Source organism: Gorilla gorilla, chromosome 12 (genome assembly GCF_029281585.2).
Source record: "Gorilla gorilla gorilla isolate KB3781 chromosome 12, NHGRI_mGorGor1-v2.1_pri, whole genome shotgun sequence".
Classification (NCBI taxonomy): domain Eukaryota; kingdom Metazoa; phylum Chordata; class Mammalia; order Primates; family Hominidae; genus Gorilla; species Gorilla gorilla.
In genome coordinates, this window is record NC_073236.2 from 36,657,073 (window position 1) to 36,679,303 (window position 22,231).

General features: G+C 38.3%; 1 protein-coding gene and 1 non-coding gene across 5 annotated transcripts in view; both read right to left on the reverse strand.

Moving 5' to 3' along the window:
• Positions 1 to 22,231, reverse strand: part of CRACDL (CRACD like) — a 145,497-nt gene that overhangs the window by 44,240 nt on the left and 79,026 nt on the right. For all 4 annotated transcript variants that reach the window (XM_031008320.3, XM_031008321.3, XM_055378472.2 and 1 more), the window contains 2 exons: positions 9,879 to 9,958; positions 997 to 1,165 (listed from right to left, as the gene is read on the reverse strand). In XM_031008320.3, the coding sequence (XP_030864180.3) occupies positions 997 to 1,165; positions 9,879 to 9,948 (239 nt within the window). In that variant the 5' untranslated portion in view covers positions 9,949 to 9,958. The remainder of the gene's footprint in view (positions 1 to 996; positions 1,166 to 9,878; positions 9,959 to 22,231) is intronic.
• Positions 3,548 to 3,609, reverse strand: LOC115933616 (U7 small nuclear RNA). Its single transcript, XR_004069483.1, has one exon. It is a non-coding gene; the product is annotated as a U7 small nuclear RNA (small nuclear RNA).

A 22,231-nucleotide genomic window follows, 5' to 3' on the forward strand; every position in this document is an offset into this window, starting at 1 on the left:
ACATGGTGCAATGTGAGTCTATTGCATTCCCTGCTAGCACCAAAAACAATCAAAACCAAAATCAAACCCAAAACTGAAAAAAAAAAAAAAAAAAAAAAAAGTTCCAATCTTTCCATTCCAGTCATCTGGTGCCACCAAGTGGCCAGCAAAATTTCTACTCCTTTAAAAAACAGGCAAGGAGGCTGGGGAGGGGGGAGAGCAAGAGAGGGGACAGGACACCACTATTGGGATGCTCAAGCCTGGGACCCATCTCAGCGTGGTCTGTACCCCAAACCTGAGGGATATTATGTTTTCTGAAGAGTTCTATCCTTAAAGGGCCAGCGTTGTCTTAAAAAAAAAAAAAGGTAAAAGCTAGCATAGCAACAAATCTGTTTCGTTTCCTCTTAGTCACAGGAATAACTGCTAGAATAACTGCAGCATATGTACTGTAACTATATTTTAATGAAATACAAGTTACAAAAATAAGGATTTCTTTACTAGACCTCCCCAGTTTTTTGTGCTTATTGGGTCTGCTCTTTATGATATTTTTGGATGATTTTTTTTTCTAAGATAGCAAGGAGCGCCCCATCCCCACCCCCATTAAGTGAAAATATTCTGATTAGATTACTCAACGTTCAACTTTAGAGAAATGCATTTTTCTAGTATAGTATCTAGGTCCTCAAAAGAGTTTTAAGTCGAGTTAAACCAGGGCCCCTATCCTGATCCTGTCACTTTCAGCTGTAGGATGCTGGGCAAGTTCTAAATTTTATCTAGGGCTTATTTTGTCCGTGTATAAAATGGCATATAGTACCTCCTCTCCCACTGTTATTGTGGACTTAAACACACACAGCGTTCTCCATCCCTAGGTTTGAAAAGACAGAAAACATAACTTCTATGGAAGAACCTCTAATGGAATTACCCAGGAGGAAAGGGGGCTCAGAAATCCAGCAAGTTACCAGGATAATGAAATAATGTATTTGGGTGCTCCTGGCCCCAGGGATGTAAAATGCAACTTACTCCAGCTCATCCTCGGAGTCGTAGCCCACTGGCCCGGATTCGATGGCAATGACCTCATTCCTCGTCTGACTTTGTTTCCAGGTGCTACTTCCTGTGGACGACGGCGATTCTTTTCTCTTCTTCTTCCCAAAAAACTTCTTAAAAGTTTTGAATTTAGATTTTTTCTTTCCTATACAGATTAGAGAAAAAATAATAAATAAGACTGTTACAGTGTGTGTTTATGTGCATTTATGAAACAGGCACATAAAAGAGAGAAAGCAAGATTTCCATCCATGCATCAGTTATCTGCTTCTGAAAAGTCCTTTTACTGAGCAAAAGTACATGGTATACCAGTTTTGCATATCTGAAAACACATCTTGTTTCTTTTTATTTAGGATATTTAAATAAAAGACACAAGAACACTTTGGAAGATGATCACAGATTCAAAATTAGCAACTTTCCTCTCATGTATAATCAAGTTTTAATTTCTAAAATATATTTGAGGCTGCAGTGAGCTATGATTGCACTACTATACTCCAGCCTTAGTGACAGAGCAAGACCCTCTCTCAAAAAAAATAAAATAAAATAAAAATTATGAATTGCTTTGTCTAGTGTGAACACAGCATCAAGGACAATCAGAGGAGGCCCAACCTCATGGGCAAGAAGGTGGGTCTGTGGGGCACCAACTGCATGATGAGCTAATGACTTTTGGTGAGAAAAACAATGAGATTGGTCATCCCCGCAGGGGAGGGATGTGGCCAGGCTGAGCCCAACTCTGCCATGCTTCCTGGATTATTAGAATTCACCACACTTTTCAACATTTTGTGATTGCTCCTCTGGTGACACCTTCATTCTCTCCCATGAATTCTATCCTACCCAGGTTTCCATGATTTCACATTAGTTGCTCAGCAAAGTTCATTCCTTTACCGGAATAGTTACAGAACTGACAGTGGAGGGATGCAGCATCGTAGACTACCAGGATGCTGTCTAATACATCCTGACAATTTGCACAATTTATTACTTTTTATAATAATTTAATAAACTGAATTCCTTAAAAAACCCAGGATCTTTCTGTTGTGTTTATATTATTGCCTCCTTGGGAAGCTTACATGGTCTTACTCTCATGGGGAGAATTACTTAGGATTACTTTAGTAGGAGTTCCTACATCATTACAGGTAGAACAAATCCCTCTCCAAGGATAAGTCAGTTCTACAGCACAGTTTTCTCACCTTCTAGTGTGGAAGTGTTCTCAACTTTATAATCATAAAAAAAGTTTATGTTGTTAGTAGATGGTTCTCAATGAGCATTTATGATTTTGAAAGATTCTTAAGAGTTTTCTGCATTTGGTCAGGACACCCTGTGGCTTTTGCCTAGTCAACAAATTGGTATGCATCCTCGAAGGCCTGAATAGATACACAGCCTCAATATCATGACCATCAAAAATGCTGCTTACAGCATTAATGGTCTCCTCAAGTATAACTGGCAGAGCTCAAGTATAACTGCTGTACAACCTTTGTTCCACTGGCAGGGCTTAGCCATCCATTTGTTCAAATTATATTTCTTCTCCTACTAGGCTTTGTAATTCAATTTCTTTAATGGTTACAGGACTAGTCCATTTTTCTACTTCCTGAATCTGTTTTTTTAAGTAACATTTTTCTGAAAATGTATTTTTTCCAAATTTTCAAATGTATTGGCAAAAAATTATTAATAATATCTTTTTATCTTTCAAGCATTCACAACATCTATAGTGATTGATGCCTCTTTTCTCACCCTGATATTAATTATCATAAATGTGCCTCTTCTTTGTTCCTTGATCAATTGCACCACAGGCTTATCAATTTTAATTGCCTTAAAAAAGTTTTGCTTTGTTAATTCTTTCAGTTGAATGTTTATTTCATATTGTATTAATTTCTGTTCTTATCTTTATTCTTTCCTTCCTACTTTCTGCAGGTTTACTTTGCTATTTTCTTAAACTTCTTGAGATAAACATTTGGTTTATTACTTTTTAGACTTTCCTGTTTTTATAATATAATATTTAAGGCAATGCATTTCCCTCTAAGTCTGTTTTAGCTGCATCTACATGTTTTAAAATGCGGTATTTTCATTATTGTTTGGTCAAAAATATTTTCTAACTTCTATTATGATACCTTCTTACACTTACGGGTTATTTAGGAAAGTATGTCTTCTTCATTTCCAAGCAGTTGAGGATTTTCTATCTGTTATTGATTTCTAGCTTAATTGCACTGTGGTCCAATAACATACTCTGAATGATCTGAACCCATTCAAATCTGTTGATACTTGCTTTACGGCTTACCATATGAACAATTTTTAAAAATGTTCCTGGTGTGCTTGAAAATAATGCATTTTCTTCAGTGTTCTATATATGTCAATTAGAACAAAATCTTTTTTTTAAATTGTGTTGTCCAAGTATTTTATATCTTTACTGATTTTTAAAGTGTTTGTTTTATCAATTACTGAGAGAGATGTGTTAAAAATAACCCCACTCTGCGTATAGATTTTCTTATTTATCTTTAGTTGTCAATTTCCACTTTACAACTTTATTTTTTGGGGAGGTTGCTTTCCTGCAAAAACCGGAAAGCCTGCTAGACAAATTCTAAAAGAGCTGTAATATAACTTTCTATAATACGTTAATGCATAGAAATGTAAAATTATTATCTTGCTGGGGAAATGAACATTTTGTGAAATGGCCCTTTTTATGTTTAGTTATGTTTTTTGCCTTACATTTCATTTTGACTGCTATTAGTATAGGTCGATCAGACCAAATTTGAAAATCTGAAATACTGCAAAATCTGAAACTTTTTGAGCTCCCACCTGATGCTTAAAGGAGATGCTCACTGGAGCATTTCAGACTTTGGATTTTCAAATTTGAGACCCTCAACTGGTAAGCATAATGCAAGTATTCCAAAATCTGAAAAAATCTGAAATCTGAAACACTCCTGATCCCAGCATTTTGGATAAGGGATACTCAATCTGTGTAGAGACACCATCTTCCCTTTACCCAGTGTTCACAAAGTATAGGCTTCTGTATCCTATTACTATCCTTACTTTTCTGAACCTTTATAGTTAAGATTCATATATTTAGAGTTTTGGTATCTAATCTAATAATCTTTAACTCTTAACTGGAACAATTAATGTAATTAATTAATTAAACTAGTCCACTCACACTCACTGTAATTACTGATATATTAATAAAAACAAGTCTATCATGTGTTTTTAAATTGATCTTTAAAAAAATATTCCATTTATTCCATTGCTAGTTTATAACCCTTACCTTTTGCTTCCTCTTTCAGTGGTTATACTACACATTTGATTACAGGTCAATACAAGGACCTTCGAATACTTTAATTCCATTTTTATGCACTATTGTTTTAATTCTGATTGTTAAAAAAAACCTCGAAGTTATTTCATGTTCACACAGGTGTATCCACTTGCTTATTGTTTTCTTTGCTCTTCATTCCTTCTCATATTCCAGATTGTCCACTAGGAAGATCTTCCTTTGGCCTGAGGGTGCATTCGTGTAGAATCTGTTTTACTGGGGGCTTACTGGGGCCAACCCAGTTTTTGTTTGTCCAAACATGCTTTCATTTCTCCATCACTCCTGAAATACATTTTTTCCTAGGTATAACATTCTATTAAGTTGGTGCAAAAGTAATTGCAGCTCTTGCCATGACATTTAATGGCAAAAACAGCAATTACTTTTGTACCAGCGTATTAGTTTGGCAGTTACTTTTCCTAAGGATATTTAGGCTATTATTTCCCTGTTTTGTGGCTTCTATTGTGTTGCGAAGTTAGGCATAAGTTACTTTTTTGCTCCTGTCCAGGTAATCTGTCTCTTTTTCTCAGACTCATTTTAAGATTTTTCATCCTCTTTGGTTTTCTGCAGTTTTACCTCATATGAATTTTCTTTGATTTATCCTTCTTGGGATTCATTGGGTTTCTTAAACCTGTGGGTTGGGTCATCTTTCTGATAAAATCCAGAAAATTCTCAGCCCTTCTCTCCTCCCGAGACTATGCTCAAATGGATATTACACCCTTTCACTTACTCTCTATGCCCCTTGTTCCCTTTTCTTTATTTTCCATCTTTTTACCATCCTATGGTACATTTTGCATAATTTCTTGTGATCTATCTTGAGCTGATGTAATCTGTTGTTATAACCATGCATTTTAATAATTACATTTATTTTACATAAATTTAATTAAAATAAAATTTTAATAATTACATTTATTTTAAATGAATTTATTTAAAATAAAATTTTAATTATTACATTTATTTCTAAAAATTCCTTTGTTTTTCAAATCTGCTATACCTTGTAAAAAAACTTATTTTTTAAATTACACACAGTAAAATTCATTCTTTTTGGTGTACATAGAGTTGTATAATCATCACCACAATCAAGATACAGGACTGTCCTCATGCTGCCCTTTTGTAGTCCAACATTCCCCGCTACCTTTAACCCCTGGCAACCACTTATAACTTCTCTGTTCCTATAATTTTGCCTTTTCTAGAATGTCATGTAGATTAAGTCACACAGTATGTCCCCTTTTCATTCTGGCTTCTTTCACTCAGCACAGTGCATTAGAGGCTCACTCATGTTATACCAAATCAATAGCCTATTCCTTTTTATTGCTGAGTAGAACTCCATTGTGTGGATATACCAGTTTGTTGAACCATTTCAACCTGCTGAAAGACATCTGGGTTCTTTTCAGTTTTTAGCAATTATAAATAAGTTGCTATAGTTTGTGCGTGTGTGTGTGTGTGTGTGTGTGTGTGTGTGTGTGTGTAAACATAAGTTTTCACTGCCCAGTAAATACCTAGGAGTTGGATTGCTGAGTCATAGGCTAAGTGTATGTTTAACTTCACAAGGAGCTGCCAAAATGTTTTTCCAAAGTGGCTGTGCCATTTTGCATTCCTCCCTTCAATGCATCCTTATCAGCTCCTGTTGTTATGGTGGTTTTCTCCAGACGTTTAATAGGTGTGTCCTGGTATCTCATTGCAGTTTTACTCTGCATTACCTAATGATTATAGATATTGAGCATTTCTTCATATGCTTCTTTGCCATTTTGTACATCTTCTTAGGTAAAGCATCATTTAAAATTTGCTCCCCATTTTGTAACTGAGTTATTTGTTTTCTTATTTTTGAATTTTGAGAGTTCTAAATACATGCTGGATGTAAGTCCTATATCAAGTGTGATTTATAAATATTTTCTTCTAGTCTGTGACTTGTCTTTTCATTTTCTTTTTTTTTTTTTTTTTTGAGACGGAGTCTCGCTCTGTCGCCCAGGCTGGAGTGCAGTGGCGCGATCTCGGCTCACTGCAAGCTCCGCCTCCTGGGTTCACGCCATTCTCCTGCCTCAGCCTCCCGAGTAGCTGGGACTACAGGCGCCCGCCACCACGCCCGGCTAATTTTTAGTATTTTTAGTAGAGACGGGGTTTCACCGTGTTAGCCAGGATGGTCTCGATCTCCTGACCTCGTGATCCACCCGCCTCGGCCTCCCAAAGTGCTGGGATTACAGGCGTGAGCCACCGCGCCCGGCCTTTTCATTTTCTTAAAGTGTCTTTCACAGACCATATTTTAAAGTTTTGATGAAGTCCAATTTATACATTTTTTCCTTTTGTGGATTCAGGTATTATATCTAAGAACCCTTGCCTAATCCTTGGTCGTAACTATCTTCTGCTATGCTTTCTTTTAAAGGCGTTAGAGTTTTACATTTAGGTTTATGACACATTTTGAGTTAATTTTTGTATAATCTGTGAGGTATATTTGCATATGAATGTCCAATTGTTACAGCACCATTTGTTGGAATATTATCTTTTATCCAATGAATTGATTTTGCAATTTTGTCAAAATTAATTAACCATATTTGTATGGGTCTGTTTTTGAACTCTACTCCCTTCTGTCTCTGTGTATCTGTCCTTTTGCCAATACCATACTGTCTTGATTACTGCAGCTTTATAGTAAGTCTTAAAAACAGGTAGTATGAAGCTTTCAACTTTATGTTTTTTCAAAATTGTTTTACCTATTCTAGTTCTTTGCTTCTTCACATACATTTTCAAGTCAGCTTGCCAATATCTGCAAAAAGTTTTGCTGGGATTTTGATTGCTTCATCTTTACCCCTCCTCCTCCCTGTTTCTGATGGGTTATTTCAAAAAAAATCATCCCAGGCACTATTATTATTTCACCTATGTGGACTTGGCTTTTTCCTAAATGAAAAAAATCTCTGACTCCTCATGGAAATCAAATTAAATTATTACTTGTCAGTATTCTTGCTACAGAATATTGAGCTAACTGTATATCTGTCTTCCATAACTGACTTTTAAAGAGTGCACTGCAATCTTGGTATATTTGTGTAACAGTTCTAAGTGCTTTTTTGTATATGTTGTATAAACATGTCATCTATAAATAGAGATAGTTTTATTTCTTTCTTCCACCTCTCTGCCTTTTATTCCTTTCTCTGGCTTTATTGCACTGGCTGGGTGCTATGCCACTTTTCCCTGGATGTTTTAAAACTTTTTTATTATCTTCAAACATAGTATGCATAGTTGTTTTATAGGATGTATTTGGTAATTCTGATATTGATGCCTTCATGTGTCTGTTTCTCTTGTCTGCCTTCATGTGTGCATGGCGTTCTCCTTGTGTGCATATCTGTGGCCATAGTTCCCCTTTTCATAAGGACACCCATCATATTGGAGTAGGAGCCCACCCTATTCCAATATGATCTCATCTTAACAAATTACATCTGCAATAACCCAGTCTTCACGTAAAGCCACATTTGGAGATACTGGAGACTTCGACATATGGATTTGGTGGGGGCACCATTCAACATACAGCATGTTGGTTCTCATTCATAGTATCCTGTTGCCTTAGATGCCTGGTTATTACTGACTATATGCTTGTCATGATACTGAAAATATTATTTTCTGTGATAATTTGAAGTCTAAATAGAAGGCACCTTCCTTTAGTGAATATTATTTGCTTCTGCAAAGTACCTGGGTTTGCATCCAGTCTAGAAGCAATATTAATCAAGTTCAAGGGTTGATGTTCTCTGAATTACCCAAATGATGCAAACTCAAGCTACAAATCTACAAAAGGGTTGGTTTACCCCTAGTTCACACCTACTCAGATTTGGTAGCTCCTTGGCTCCCCTTTATTGTAGAGAGTGTCTTCTATTAGACAGCCTACATTATACAGGCTTTGTCGTTTGATATTTGACCCTTGCTCTCACCTTCCACCCCATGAAGACATGAAAATTTCCAAGACTGGTAAATGATCTAAGGGCAAAGTGGCTTTTATACTCTGTTGTCTCTCCAGGTTACCATTTTCCTTTTCTTTTCTTTCTTCTTCTTCTTTTTTTTTTTTTTTTTTTTGGAGGCAGGGTCTTGCTTGTTGCCCAGGCTGGAGTGCAGTGGCATAATCATGGCCCACTGTAGCATTAACCTCCTAGGCTCACACAATCCTCCCACCTCTGCCTCCCAAGTAGATGGGACTACAGGTGTGTGTCACCATGTCCAGCCAATTTTTAAATTTTTTTGTAGAGCCAGAGTCTCACTATGCCCAAGCTGGTCTTGAACTCCTGGGCTCAAGCAATCCTCCCACCTCGGCCTCTCAGAGTGCTGGGATTACAGGTGGAAGCCGCTGTGCCTGGCCCATTTTCCTTTCAATTCTGGCCTTATTATTTCTTACTCTGAAAAATATTTTAAAGAATATTCTTATCTAGAATTTTAAATTTTAAGTGGAAGAGGGTTGGTCTGAATAACTTAAGCTCACTATTTGAAAAAAGGAAAACTTAGTCCGTTTTCTTCAGTAACCTCTGTATGTATTCAGAACTAGCACTTATTGAGGTCGTTTCACGCTGATGAAATATTTATTCAAACATTTATTGTTTACAATTAGTAATAATTCAGTGTCCCATAATATGAGAAAATGTGAAACTCAATTTTTTTTCAGGGCTCATCTAAAAACCCTCACCTTATATTTGGATTTATTTGGTATCCATTGAAATGTGACAGAGGAAAAATGGTTCTAATATGAAATAATAAGAAAAAATCTATCTTTAATATCTGAAATGGAGTATTTGCTGAAATTAGTATCTGAAGCTAGTGGCTAGCAGCTAGGATTTAATATTATTGGGAGCTGTTTCTCCTGAACTATTTCAAAGAAAATCACTACTGGCATTTTCAGTATAAATAAGAGAGAGATGGAGGCCTTGGTTACCAAAATAAGGGGAGTATATGAATGGCAAATCTAGAGAAAAGGTACATTGTGGGGAGATTAATTTTTTAATGTCAATTTTACAACTCTATCAGGACATAAATAGCAATATTTGGATAACAGTAAACCAATGACATAATTGGAGAACTCTTAGAATGTCTTACGAGATGGTGATTCATGGGCCTAGAATTCAGCTCAGCAGAGAACATACTAAAGATCTCCTTCAGAACAAAAGTCACGAAGGAGAGGGATCAAAGGCTCTCTCCTGATGTAATTATTTTTTTACAAATGATCAGGCTATCAGGTACTTTGCTCAGCTTCCTACTGATGCCTTTGGATATTCTTAGATGGTGAATGAATCCATTTAGTACCTCTTCCTTTGCATTCAAGTCAGCCAAACATGGGGACATGCTTACCTCCAGAAAGGAGGAAAATGAGCTGAAAGGTCCAGGTGCTTGACACAGAAGCAGAGGAAATCTGCCCCGAGCAGCCTTAAATAATGCGCATGTGCCCCCAGTCACAGCGTGAAGGGCCTGGGGGTATCTGATCACACTGGGAACTAAATCCCCAATTTTCATACAGAAAGCCCCAAAGGCCTGCCTCTGTCAGTCCCTCTCCCTGCCCCACAACAAAGCAAGTGCCCTCCCCAGAGCAGGGGAAGCAGGGCCTTACCTGTGCTGTCCTCCCCAAGGCCTTCTGCAGCCTCCCGAAGCTTAATGTCCATCACCCTTGTGGAAATCATGTCAAGCTCGCTGAAATTATATGGAAATTCACGTTAAAGAAACATGGTTAGCAGAAGTTACCAATGAGTGAAATGGTGTCCGTGACTGCATTTGCCATGATCTGGCCTGCACACACCCCAGCAAAGACAGTCCAGGGCAGAGTGCAGCACAGTACAGGCCAAAACCATATCCACAGCCACAAGATCAGTAACCGCATAAGCGTTTAATCACTGACTGGGGCAATTTAATGGAAAACAGATCACTGAAACAAATGCTTCACTAATTTACACACTGCAGATTAGGTTTCTTTCAAAAAAGCTTTTCTCAAATTATAACAAATGATTTTTTTCTCTTGTTTACTACAGGAAGTTTGGAAAATAGAATGAAAATCACCCATAATCCAACCAACCAAGGATAACCACAGTTAATGTTTTCATTTCCTTCCAATAATTTTTTACGCAAATATTTGATCCACATGCACACATATCATATTAGGAAGCTTGACTTCCTGATTTTCTTACTTACACCACATCATTAAAATTATTCGCGTGTTATTTTAATGGCTACCTAATATTTTGATATACTACTGTACCATTATTTATTTACATTGAAATTCTTTTTTGAATGCAATGAAAAATTTCAAACAGATACAAAAATATGAACAACATATAATGAACTCAAGATACGGCTAATCTTGCTTCATCTTTACCCCCACACCCCATCCCACTCCTATGAGGTGATTTCTAAGCAAATCATCCCAGACGTGATGATCATTTCATCCATATAAATTCAGCTGCTTCCTGAATAAAAAAATCCCTCACTCTTCATGGAAATCAAATGCATGATCACTGGTCAATATTCCTGCTACAGAATACTGAGCTAGTGGTGTCCATGCCTTCCATAACTGACTGTTACAGTATGCTCTACCTCCATATACTATCACACCATTTATTTAGAAAGCTATTTCTTACTGTTAGGTATGATGAATCCTCACACTTAAAAAGGGGGGCTTGAATATTTAACCAATTCACATATACCACTTGTACACAGCACAGAATGGGAAATGATGGGAGAAATGCAAAGAAAACACCAACAGAGAAAAGGATTTGCGGGTGTGTGCCCGAGTTGGCTCTAATATTTAGATTTCTTCTAATGTTCATCCTCCCTACCAGCCAATCCCTCAAAAGCTGAACAAAGTTTCACCAGCTCCAGCTCTCAATGTTCATACAATTTGGCTTCAAAAAAATGTCCGGTCTTGTGTCGGCTCTGCCAAAAACTCTTGGAACCTCACCAGATTTGACTCATGATCATGCTATCATTATCTATAAAATGAGGGTTGGACAGAAATAGTATTTTTCAAATCCTTTACCACTGTTTTAGGCTTCAAAGGACATCCTTGCTTTCATCATCTGTGTTCACTTTCAAAGCAACAGACAATGCTATCAAACAGCAGAATGATAGTAGTTCTAGGCTGGTGGCCCAACCCAAAGGCCCAGGTGTTCCAAAGGTCACCCCCTCAATCCCCCCTGCAATATGTTAGTCAGTCAGCAACCCCCTCATCCCCAAGAGTCCTTTAGAGGCGGTAGCTGCCGGGGATTCAATGGAAGAGGCAATGGAGAAGGAAAACATACGGTGTAAGGGGAAGAGTGAAGATGGTGAGGGTGGCCTAGGAGTCACCATCTGTTCCCCTCAGCGCCATCTCCTGAGGCTGCCACTGAGCTCTAGCTCAGTGCAAGAGTTTTCCATTGCCTGAATTTAGAGTTAACCATGGCAACTGCAAATTACTTATCAAGCATGCAGCTATCACCTGAATTATCTCATTTAATCCCCAAGAACTTTTAATATTCCCATTTTGGAGACGAGAACATTTTTAGCTCACTGCATCCTCAACCTCCTGGGCTCAAGAGATCCTCCCACCTCAGCCCCCCACAAATAGCTGGGACCACAGGCCCACGCCACCACACTTGGCTAATTTTTTGTATTTTTTGTAGAAATGGGGTTTCGCCATGTTGGCCAGGCTGCTCTTGAACTCTTGAGCTCAAGCAATCTGCTTGCCTTGGCCTCCCAAAGTGCTTGGGATTACAGGTGTAAGCCACTGCACCCAGCAGAGAACATTTCTGATATTAAGCGGTTTATTAACTTGCCTAAGGTAGCAGAGCAGATATGGCGTCTACACTCACACTGACTGCATACCCAGCATGGGTGGGTGCTTCTGAGGCACTGGGATACAGTGACAGATGAGACCCACGTGGTTCCCGCCTCTTGCAGGTGCTGACCCAGTGAAGGGCAGAGCCCTGAGCTGTCCCCAGTGGGGCTCAAGAGAAGCTGGAGAATCCAAAGGACAGGATCTCCCACTGAAATGGCTCTGCCTGCCAAGAAGCCCTACCCAGGGTCAGGCCAGAACTCAGAGGCTGGAGGAGCCCCAAGAGATCATGCACTGGGTCTGATGGGGTTTCTTTGTCTGGGGAAAGGAACCGGAGGCCACTGTGATGTGTCCGCTAACTGGGAAAGGATTAACACTCTGGAGAAACCATGATGTTACGCAACACATCAAGGTCATGTGGACACCTGGCAAATGAAAAGTGTCCTTGTTGGGAAGAACAAGGTGAGTGCCAGAGGTGTGTGTGAGAGTGTGTATGAGCCCTGTGGGTGGGTGTGCAGAGGGGCACCCCCTCCTGCCAAGCCCGGATCAGTCCAGAGGCTCAGGCTTGCTTCTCCCAGGGTTGAAGAATATGGTTGTGAGAAAGCTGCACGGGGCAGAGGGTTCGGATGCAGATGTAGGCGGAGGGCCGGGGATTGGGGAGCATGGGAGGGGATGCAGACTCACCTGTGTAGGTCCTTCCACCCTACTCCCAGCCAGAAGATGCAGACAGCACCCCGAGACCACCAAGACCACCAGTGGACTCGTACAAGGAGGCAAAGGTTGCCCACCGACAAAGGGACAACAAATGGATCTCATGTCACATGGAAGGTTTCAGAACCTACTCATGTTTTATGTCCCAAGCATCTTCATACAGATAAGAGCATAACATGGGGTGGAGGAAGGTGGCAAAGACTTGAATGTTAGGCAGTCCCGGGGTGGCATCTTCACCCTACCACCTACCAGTGCCAGGCCTCAGTATCCTCATAGGCAAAAGGAGGATAATAATACTATAATCAAATGAGACCAGGACATGGCATGCAGCAAGCACAAGCTGAGCCCTGTTGTCGGTTTCTGCAGCCCACTCCTCACCACCACGTGATACTGTTTATGGACAAAGGCTCCCAGAGCACACATGCCCGGCATGCCCTGGCAGCAGGTAAGCGCCAGTCTTCCAAGCAAATGGCTCACTTCAAAGTCGCCATTGTCAGTCACAGGACAAACACCCGGCTTTCCAGCTGACCCCTGTGCTTCCTGATCCCCACCGCCCGATGGGCTCAAACCACTGCCAGGTAACTGATGAAAACACGTTCAGGGTCACAGAGGAATGTCTGTCCGGAGTTCGCAGGCTGCACAGGTGGAGAACCGTTTCCTTCATGTGGACATTCCAGGTGGAAACACCCCACAGCTGTGACAATGGAACATCATCTCTGTTGGGCCAAGTAACTTGCCTTTCTGAATATGCGTTCCCCAAGCCGCAGTAAAGTTCAAGGAAACGCCAGATGTAAAACCGTAATTAGAAAGGCAATGTGGCAAATACCCAATCCCTCCCAGACCTCCTTTTGCTCCTCACACGAAGACAGTGCTTCTCACTGGAACTCCAAGGTCAAGTCAGGCCACCTCAGTGTCCCCTCAACCAGCATCTGCCTTCCACCCTTCCACTCCTGGAGTTCTGAGAGCTCCAAGTCCAAGTTAAAGAAAACTTACTCTTTAAGCTAAATCTGGACCCGCAGGGCCTCTTCAGGGCTTCTAATGAACTTACCAGAGTGCTGAGCCTCCAGGCCCTGCTGCGGGGCACAGCACTTTGTCAGTGTGTATCTGGGCACCCACAGAATGCAAGGGAGTCCTGCATCTAAAAAGACCCCTTAATGTGGGGGCCGCCCCACTCCCTCTCCCTCCACCCTAACTGACCACAGCCTCCTTCCCAGCTTATAGCAGAGTTCTATCATTAGTCTCAGCTTCTATAGAAATATTTCTACAAAAGTTAATTCACGTAAAGAATGAGAACAGATTTTAATATGGCATTTTAAAGGTTTCAATCCATTATATTCACCTACACCATGCAAAGAAAAATATCTGTACCCTGACTCCATACATCTGAGCACATAATTATGTATGAAAGCTTTAGTGTTCACCCTACAGATTCCCTAATCCCACACCACCCTCCAGGCTGTTTGGACCCCTGTGGATTCTTTCTTAGCTCCCAGTACTGTTCTTTCACATTGCTCACCAAGGTTGTCATCAATAACTTGTTTGGGAGGTGTCTGCTTAACATCCCTTCCTCCCAAGGCTGTGGGATTTGAGAGGTGAGCGCTATGCCTATTATATTCACTGCTCTTTTACCAGTACCCAGGACAGTGCCCGACCAGAGAACTGAACAGATCACACCAAACAAGAGAACTGACAAACTAGAGGGGCTTCTGGGTATTAGAATCCTTTGAGATCTTTGAATATCAATTCATTTAACCTCAGAGAGCTGTAGAGAGACCCAGAAAGAGTGACTCTTGGTTCACCTTTCCCTTATCAGTTTGAAGAGGTGATTTAATCTATCTGAGGTCAGCGTTAGGGGAGACAGGGAAAACACCCACCTTTATTCAGTCTTTACACCTCCCTTTCCAACAGAGCTTTCCCTCACTTTCTTCCCATAGCAGGGTTCTGCCATCTACCCTGCATCACCCTCTCCAGGGTCTCTGTACCCACCAACTTTCAGGTCAGTATCAGCAGTGATGTCCTCTCAGAGCTAAGTATTTTAAATAGAAAACTCCAATGAAAGAAAATAACTGCCAACATAGATTCTAAACTCCAGAAAAATATCCTTCAAATTTAAAGGTAGGTTAGACTTCCAAGTGGTAGAGTAGCCTACACCACAGTAAAACTTTCCACTGATGATAAGTATAAACTGCGGAGAAAAGATTAAAAACAATCATTTGAAGGCAGTTATGAGCAACTGAAAGCAGAAATTAAAGTGGAATCAACTCTTCTTTTCTTTTTTATTATTTTTTAGTTTTTTATTTTTGGAATCAACACTTAAAAAAAGGGAATTGCAGTAGGAGTGATTTATGTGTGTAGGGCTTTTGACCTGGAAAAGCTCTCAGGTATGTGTGTTGTGGAGTGGCTGGAGCTCAAATACAAAGCCATAATCTTATGGGCTTGATGAATCCCAGAATGGAATTTAGGGCTGCCAGAGCAGATGGAAACTGAGGGAGAATATCTTAGGAAGGAAAAAACTTCAGAGAGAGGAGCACCAAAATCCACATGTAAACCCTATCCTAATTCTTGGCTCCCCTCCCCTGAATTCTGCACATACTGGGGAGACTCCAAGGAACCAGGCAGAAGATCACAGCTGGGAGGCTGAGGGAAATGAACTAAAATTTTTCTACTGCTCACTGCAGGAGAGACAGAGTTCACAGGTAACAAACAGCCTGCTAGAACAAAACCAATAATCTTCGGGAGAGCATAGGTTCCAGAGTTCCTATGAAATATCATTTACAATGTCTACCATATAATCAAAATTTATAAAACATGTAAAGAAATAGGAAAATATGACCCATAGTCGTGAGAAAAAAAAACACCTAAGAAAGAATAATCCTGACTGACCAAAATGCTTAAATAGCCGACAAAGACTTTAAAGAAGCTACTTAAAACAAAAATGTAGCCATAATAAATAAAAAGATAAAGAATTTCAAAGTAGAAACATACAATATAAAGAAGAAACACATGGAAATCATCAAGATGAAAACTGTAATTTCTAAAATAAAATATTTATTAAATGGGCTTAACAGCAGATTGAAGACATCAAAAGAAAGGATCAATCAAATTGAAGAGAGATCAATAGAAATGATCCAATCTGAAGAACAGAGAGAAAAAGACTGGGAAAAAAGTGAATGTGAACACAGCCTCAGTGACCAGTGGTACAGTATTGATTGGTCTAACATATATTTAATTGAGTCCCAGAAACAGGGAGTGGGGGGAGTGTGAAGAAGCAGGAGAGAGAAAGAGGGAAAAGGAGAGAGAAGAAGGAAGGAGAGGGAAGGGGTGGGTGCGGGAGAGAGAGAGAGAGAGGGAGGAGGGGGGGAGGGGAAGGTAAGGGAAAAGGAAGGAGAAGGGGAAGGGAAAGGGAAGGGAAGGGGAAAGGGAAGGGAAGGGGAAAGGGAAGGCAGGGCAGTAAAAATATTTGGAGAACTTACGAATAAATATTTCTCCAAAATGGTGGAAAAGATAATGTTACAGATCTGAGAATCTTAGCAAACTCCAAGAAAACCACAACACGGCACATCATAGACCTCAGAGAAGTGTGGAACACAGCATAGTGTACTAAAACCAAAGATGAAGAGGAAATCTTGACAACAGCCAGAGAAAAATGACACATCATAAACAGGCAAACAACAATATAAATGACCAACAATGGATAAGAAAAGCCAACAGAATAGTCTCTTTAAAGTGCTGATAGGAAACAAAGAACAACCCAATATTCTATATCCAGAAAAATTATCCTTCAATAATGAAGGCAAAATATAGACATTTTCAGATAAGTGAAAAGTACTTTCACTTATCTAAAAAGTGATATGTACTACACTTTTCTAAAAAGTGATATGTACTGCAGATATGTACTACAGGAAATGCAAAACAAAAGTTTTTTAGGATGAAAGAAAATGATACCAGATTGAAATTGAAAGCTATAGAAAGAATGAAGCATAATGAATGTGGTAAATATGTGGGTAAATATTAAAAAGTACATGTTTTTCTTCTCTAAATTTATTTAAATGCATATAACAACTAAAAAAACTATTATGAATTTACAATGTATGTAGATGTAATATGTGACTATAACATAAAGGTAGGAGTTGTATGTATGACTAGACTATCACAAGGTTCTGGCATTTTACGTGAAGTGGTACAAGATTAAACAGACAGTCACAATTTCAGAATTAATACTGTGATCCCTAAAGAAAACACTACAAAATTTAATGCAAAGAAGTTTAGCTAAAACGCTAAAATAAAATTTATAATGGAACACCCAAAAATTCAATTAACCCCAAAGAAGGCAGAACAGAGGAACAAAACAAATAGGAAGAACAGAGGAACAAAAACAAAACCAAGCTGGCGCAGTGGCTCACGCCTGTAATACCAGCACTTTGGGAGGCCGAGGTGGGTGGATCACGAGGTCAGGAGTTCGAGACCAGTCTGGCCAATATGGTGAAACCCCGTCTCTACTAAAAATACAAAAATTAGCTGGGTGTGGTAGTGGGCACCTGTAGTCCCAGTTATTCGGGAGGCTGAGGCGGGAGAATTGCTTGAACCCGGGAGGCAGAAGTTGCAGTGAGCCAAGATCATGCCATTGCACTCCAGCCTGGCGACAGAGTGAGACTCTGTCTCAAAAAAAAAAAAAAAAAAAGAAAGAAAAGAAAACCAGATGGGATACATTAAAAAGTGGAAAAATGATAAATATTAAATAAAAAAATATATACAGCTTCTAAAAAATCATCAGAACCTATCTACTTGACCTTGAGATAAGCAAAGATGTCTTACACATGCCTAAAAAAACCATAAAAGAAAAAATTTATAGTTTGCACTTCATCAAAATGAAATACTTCTGCTCATCAAAAGACAATGTTAGAAAAATGAATAGGTAAGTGACTGGTAGAGAGAAAATATTCGTAAAAAATATCTTACAAAAATAAAACCACTTGTATCTAGCATGTATAAAGAATCCCTAGAACTCAGTAAATGAAATGCAAACAATCCCCTGCCTTAAACTTGGGCAAATGATTTGAAATATATGCAAATAGCCAATAATGAAATGTCACATGAAAAAGAATATAATTAAGGAAACATCAGACAAACCCAAATGAGAGACATTCTGTAAAATAACTCTCTAGTACTATTAAAAACATGTCAAGGACAGGAGGAAGGCCAAGAAACTATTTCAGAATAGAAGCAATATATGATCCAGGACTGGAGAATGAGGAAGTGCTATAAAAGCCATTACTGGGACAAATGACAAAAGTTACATATGGACTGTGGATTACATAATAACATCACATCAATTTAAAGTTTGCTGATTTTGATCATTGTAACTGTGATTATTAAAAAGAATGTTCTTGGCTGGGTGCGGCGGCTCACACCTGTAATCCCAACACTTTGGGAGGCCAAGGCAGGTGGATCACGAGTTCAAGACCAGCCTGGCCAACATGGTGAAACCCCATCTCTACTAAAAATACAAAAATTAGCTGGGCATGGTGGCCTATTCCTGTAATCCCAGCTACTTGAGAGGCTGAGGCAAGAAAATTGCTTGAACTGGGACTTGGGAGGCAGAAGTTAGGGTGAGCCGAGATCACGCCACTGCACTCCAGCCTGGGCTACAGAGCAAGACTCCATCTCAAAAAAAAAAAAAAAAAGTTCTTGTTCTTTGGAAGTACATATGTGATTTTTTGAGCTCACTAACAGTCCAAAAAATGTTACAAACATACAGATATATATGTTCTTTATATAAATATATAAAGAAATAAGGATATATCACGAGGCAAAATGTGAAAAATTGGTAAATCTGACTAAAAATTATATGATAAATTCCTTCACTATGTAACTTTTCTGTAAATTTGGTATTATATCAAATAAAAAGTTATACAAAAATTATCCAAAAAAAGGGAAGCAGTAATTTCAGAATGGTAGTCTGAAGAATTTGGTGAAAAGTCTGACTCATACACAGGGAAAAAAACAGGCAATAGAAACTGCCTTTAAGAGGGCACAGGTGTTGAACTCCTCAGACAAAACCTTCAAAGCAGCTATTATAGATATGCTCAAAGAAATGAAGACGTGCTTAAAGAGTTAAAAGAAGGGATGATTACAGCTTATCAAATTGAGATTATTAAAACAGAGGCAGAAACTATAAAAATAAACAAACTGAAAATTCTTGAGTTGAAAAGTACAATAAGTGAAATGAGAAAATTTACTGAAGAGGCTCAACAGGAGATTTGAGTTGGCACAATAAAAAAATCAGCAAATTTAAAAATAGATGAATAGAGATTATGCAATTTGAAGGAAAAAAATGAACAGAGACTCAGAAAAATTCAAAACATCATTAACTATACAAATATTCAGAAAGGGAGTCCCAAAGGAGAGGACAGAGAAAAATGTAGAAAAATGATTCTCTGAAATAATAGCCAAAAACTTTCTAAATTTGAGGAAAAACAGTAATCTACATATCCAAGTAGCTCAAAAATCTTCAAGTAAGATAAACACAGAGAAGTGCTCCCAGACAAGAGTGAAAATGTGAAAGCTAAAGATAAGGAGAAAAACTTAAAAGCAGCCAGAGAAAAAAGAGTTATATAGATGAAAATCATCATAAAATTTACAGCTAATTTCTTATCAGAAACAATGGAGGCCAGAAAGCAGTAGGGTGACGTATTCAAAGTACCAAAAGAAAAAAATTTCAACCAAGAATTCTGTATCCAACAAAGCTATCTTTCAAAAATGAAGATGAACTAGAGATATTCAAGATAAACAACAACTGAGATGATTTCTTGCTAGCAGACCTGTCTTACAATAAATATTAAAGGAATTTTTTCTGGCCAAAAGCAACACCAAGCAGTAACTTGAATCGACACAAAAAATCAGAGGCATCAATAAAGGTAATTTTGTAGGAAATGATAAAAGACAGTATAATCGAATATTCCTTCTCATTTTTTTCTTACAGCTGATTCAAAAAGCAATGGCATAAAATGGTATTAAAAGTGCATTGTTGGGACTATAACATATAGTATATTTGACAACAACAACAAAAAGGAGGAGGGTAGAAATGAAATTTTTGTAAATTTTTAAAACTTCATATTTTCCTGATGCCTCAACGTCCTCACAAACAGGCTGTGAACATCATGCCCAGGCAACCAGGTGTACCAGTGTGAGAAGGCTGGTCCCTGCAACAAGTTCCCCTTCTTGTCCCCTGACTATGACCTAGTGACATTCAACATGCAAATGAACCAGTAAGATCTTCTCATAATTCTTTTATTAGGGGTCATGATACCCTGACCCCTAATAAAAGCACTTGCCCAGGGATCCACACTGTTACTTATCTCTCCACCTGCTCTGTTGAGTCTGCTCCCTAGGAGCTCCTCCAATATGATCCCATGCATGGTGTGGCATGCCATGCCTCCTTCTCTAGGACCTGCAAGTATAATAAATCCTTTAATGGCATCTGTCTCTCCGGTGCAATTTGCATAGTCATGTTGGAATGATCCTTAAACACCCTAAAAGGGGGAACTTATTACCCCGTTTACAACACAGCTATATTGGAGTACGAAAATGACATCAGATGGTAACATGATCCACAGGAAAAGGAAAGAAAAACAAAAATGGTAAAAGATTGATATATTTTGTACAGACTCTATGAATATATTTTTGTTCTCTCTTCTATTAGTTTCTTTAAAAGACAGAAAATGATATAAAAATATAATTATTGGGTCTATGACAAATATAGATGTAATATGTACAACAATAATAGTACAACAAATAGAGCAGGGAATAAAACTACTAAGGAGTAATGTTTTTATATCTTACTGGAACTAAATTAGTATAAATCTTAAATTGATTCTGATATATTAAGATGTATATTATAAGGCCTAGATCAGCTACTAAAAAATAACAGAAGAAAATAGAATTAAAAATCAATAAGAAATTAAAATGTATGACTGACAATATACACTTAAAGGGAAGTAGTAAACAAGTCACAGAAGAACAAAGTACTCTGATATAAATAGAAAACAAAAAGCAAAATGGAATTTGTAGATTTAACCATACCAATGACATTAAATGCAAATGGTTTAAATAATCGATACCAGATAGAACAAATAAGCAGAAAATCAACAGTGATATAAGAGACTTGAACAACCCTATAGAACAACTAGACCAAAGATGTGTGTATATATGTATGTGTATGTGTGTATATATATGCATATCTATCTATCTTATCTCCCTATGGAACATTAACAATGATACCATATGCTCAGCCATAAAACAAAACAAAATATATTTAAAAGAATTTAGTTCATGCAAAATATATTCTCTAACCACAACAGAATTAAATTAGAAATCAAAAACAGAAAGAATTTTGGGAAGTTCATAAATAAGTGGAAATTATCCAATGAACTCCTAAATAACAAATGAGTCAAAGAATAAATTACATGAAAAATTATAAAGTCCTTTGAGATGAATAAAAACAAAACCACAACATACCAAAACATATGTGATGCAGATAAAACACTGCTTGGAGAAAAGTTGTGCTTATAAACACCTACATAAAAAAGAAGAAAAGGCCGGGTGCAGTGGTGCCTGCCTGTAATCCCAACACTGTCTGTAATCCCAACACTGCTGAGGCAGGCGGATCACATGAGGCCAGGAGTTCCAGACCAGTCTGGCCAACATGGTGAAACCCCATCTCCACCAAAAATACAAAAATTAGCTGGGTATGGTGGCCCATTCCTGTAATCCCAGCTACCTGGGAGGCTGAGGCATGATAATCTCTTGAACCTGGGAGGTGGAAGTTGCAGTAAGCCCAGATTGCACCACTGCACTCCAGCCTGGGTGACAGAGTGAGACTCTGTCAAAAAAAAAAAAAAAAAAAAAGAAGAAGAAGAAGAAAAATTTCAAATCGCTATCATAACTTTCCACTATATAAAACTAGAAAAAGAAGGGCAATCTAAACTGAAAACAAACAGAAGAAAGGACAAAATAAATATTGAGAAAAAGCAATGAAATAGAAAATAGAAAAACATTTTAAATAATCAATGCAACAAAAAGTTGGTTCTTTGAGAAAATCAATAAAATGAACAGACCTATCGCTCTACTAACCAAGAGTAAAAGAGAGAAGATTCAAATTGCTAAAACCAATAATAAGAAGGCATCACTACCAACCTTACAGAAATAAAAAGCATGTATTTTAAGGGAATATTATGTATTACTGTATGCCAAAAAATTAGACAACCTAGATGAAATAGACAAATTCCTAGAAAGACACAAACTACTGAATCTAAGCCAATAATAAAAAGAAAGTTTGAATAGACTTATAATAAGAAAAGATATTAGTAATTGTAAAACTTTCCACAAAGAAGAATCCAGCTCCAAATGTCTTCATTGGTAAATCCTATCAAACACTTAAAGAATTAACA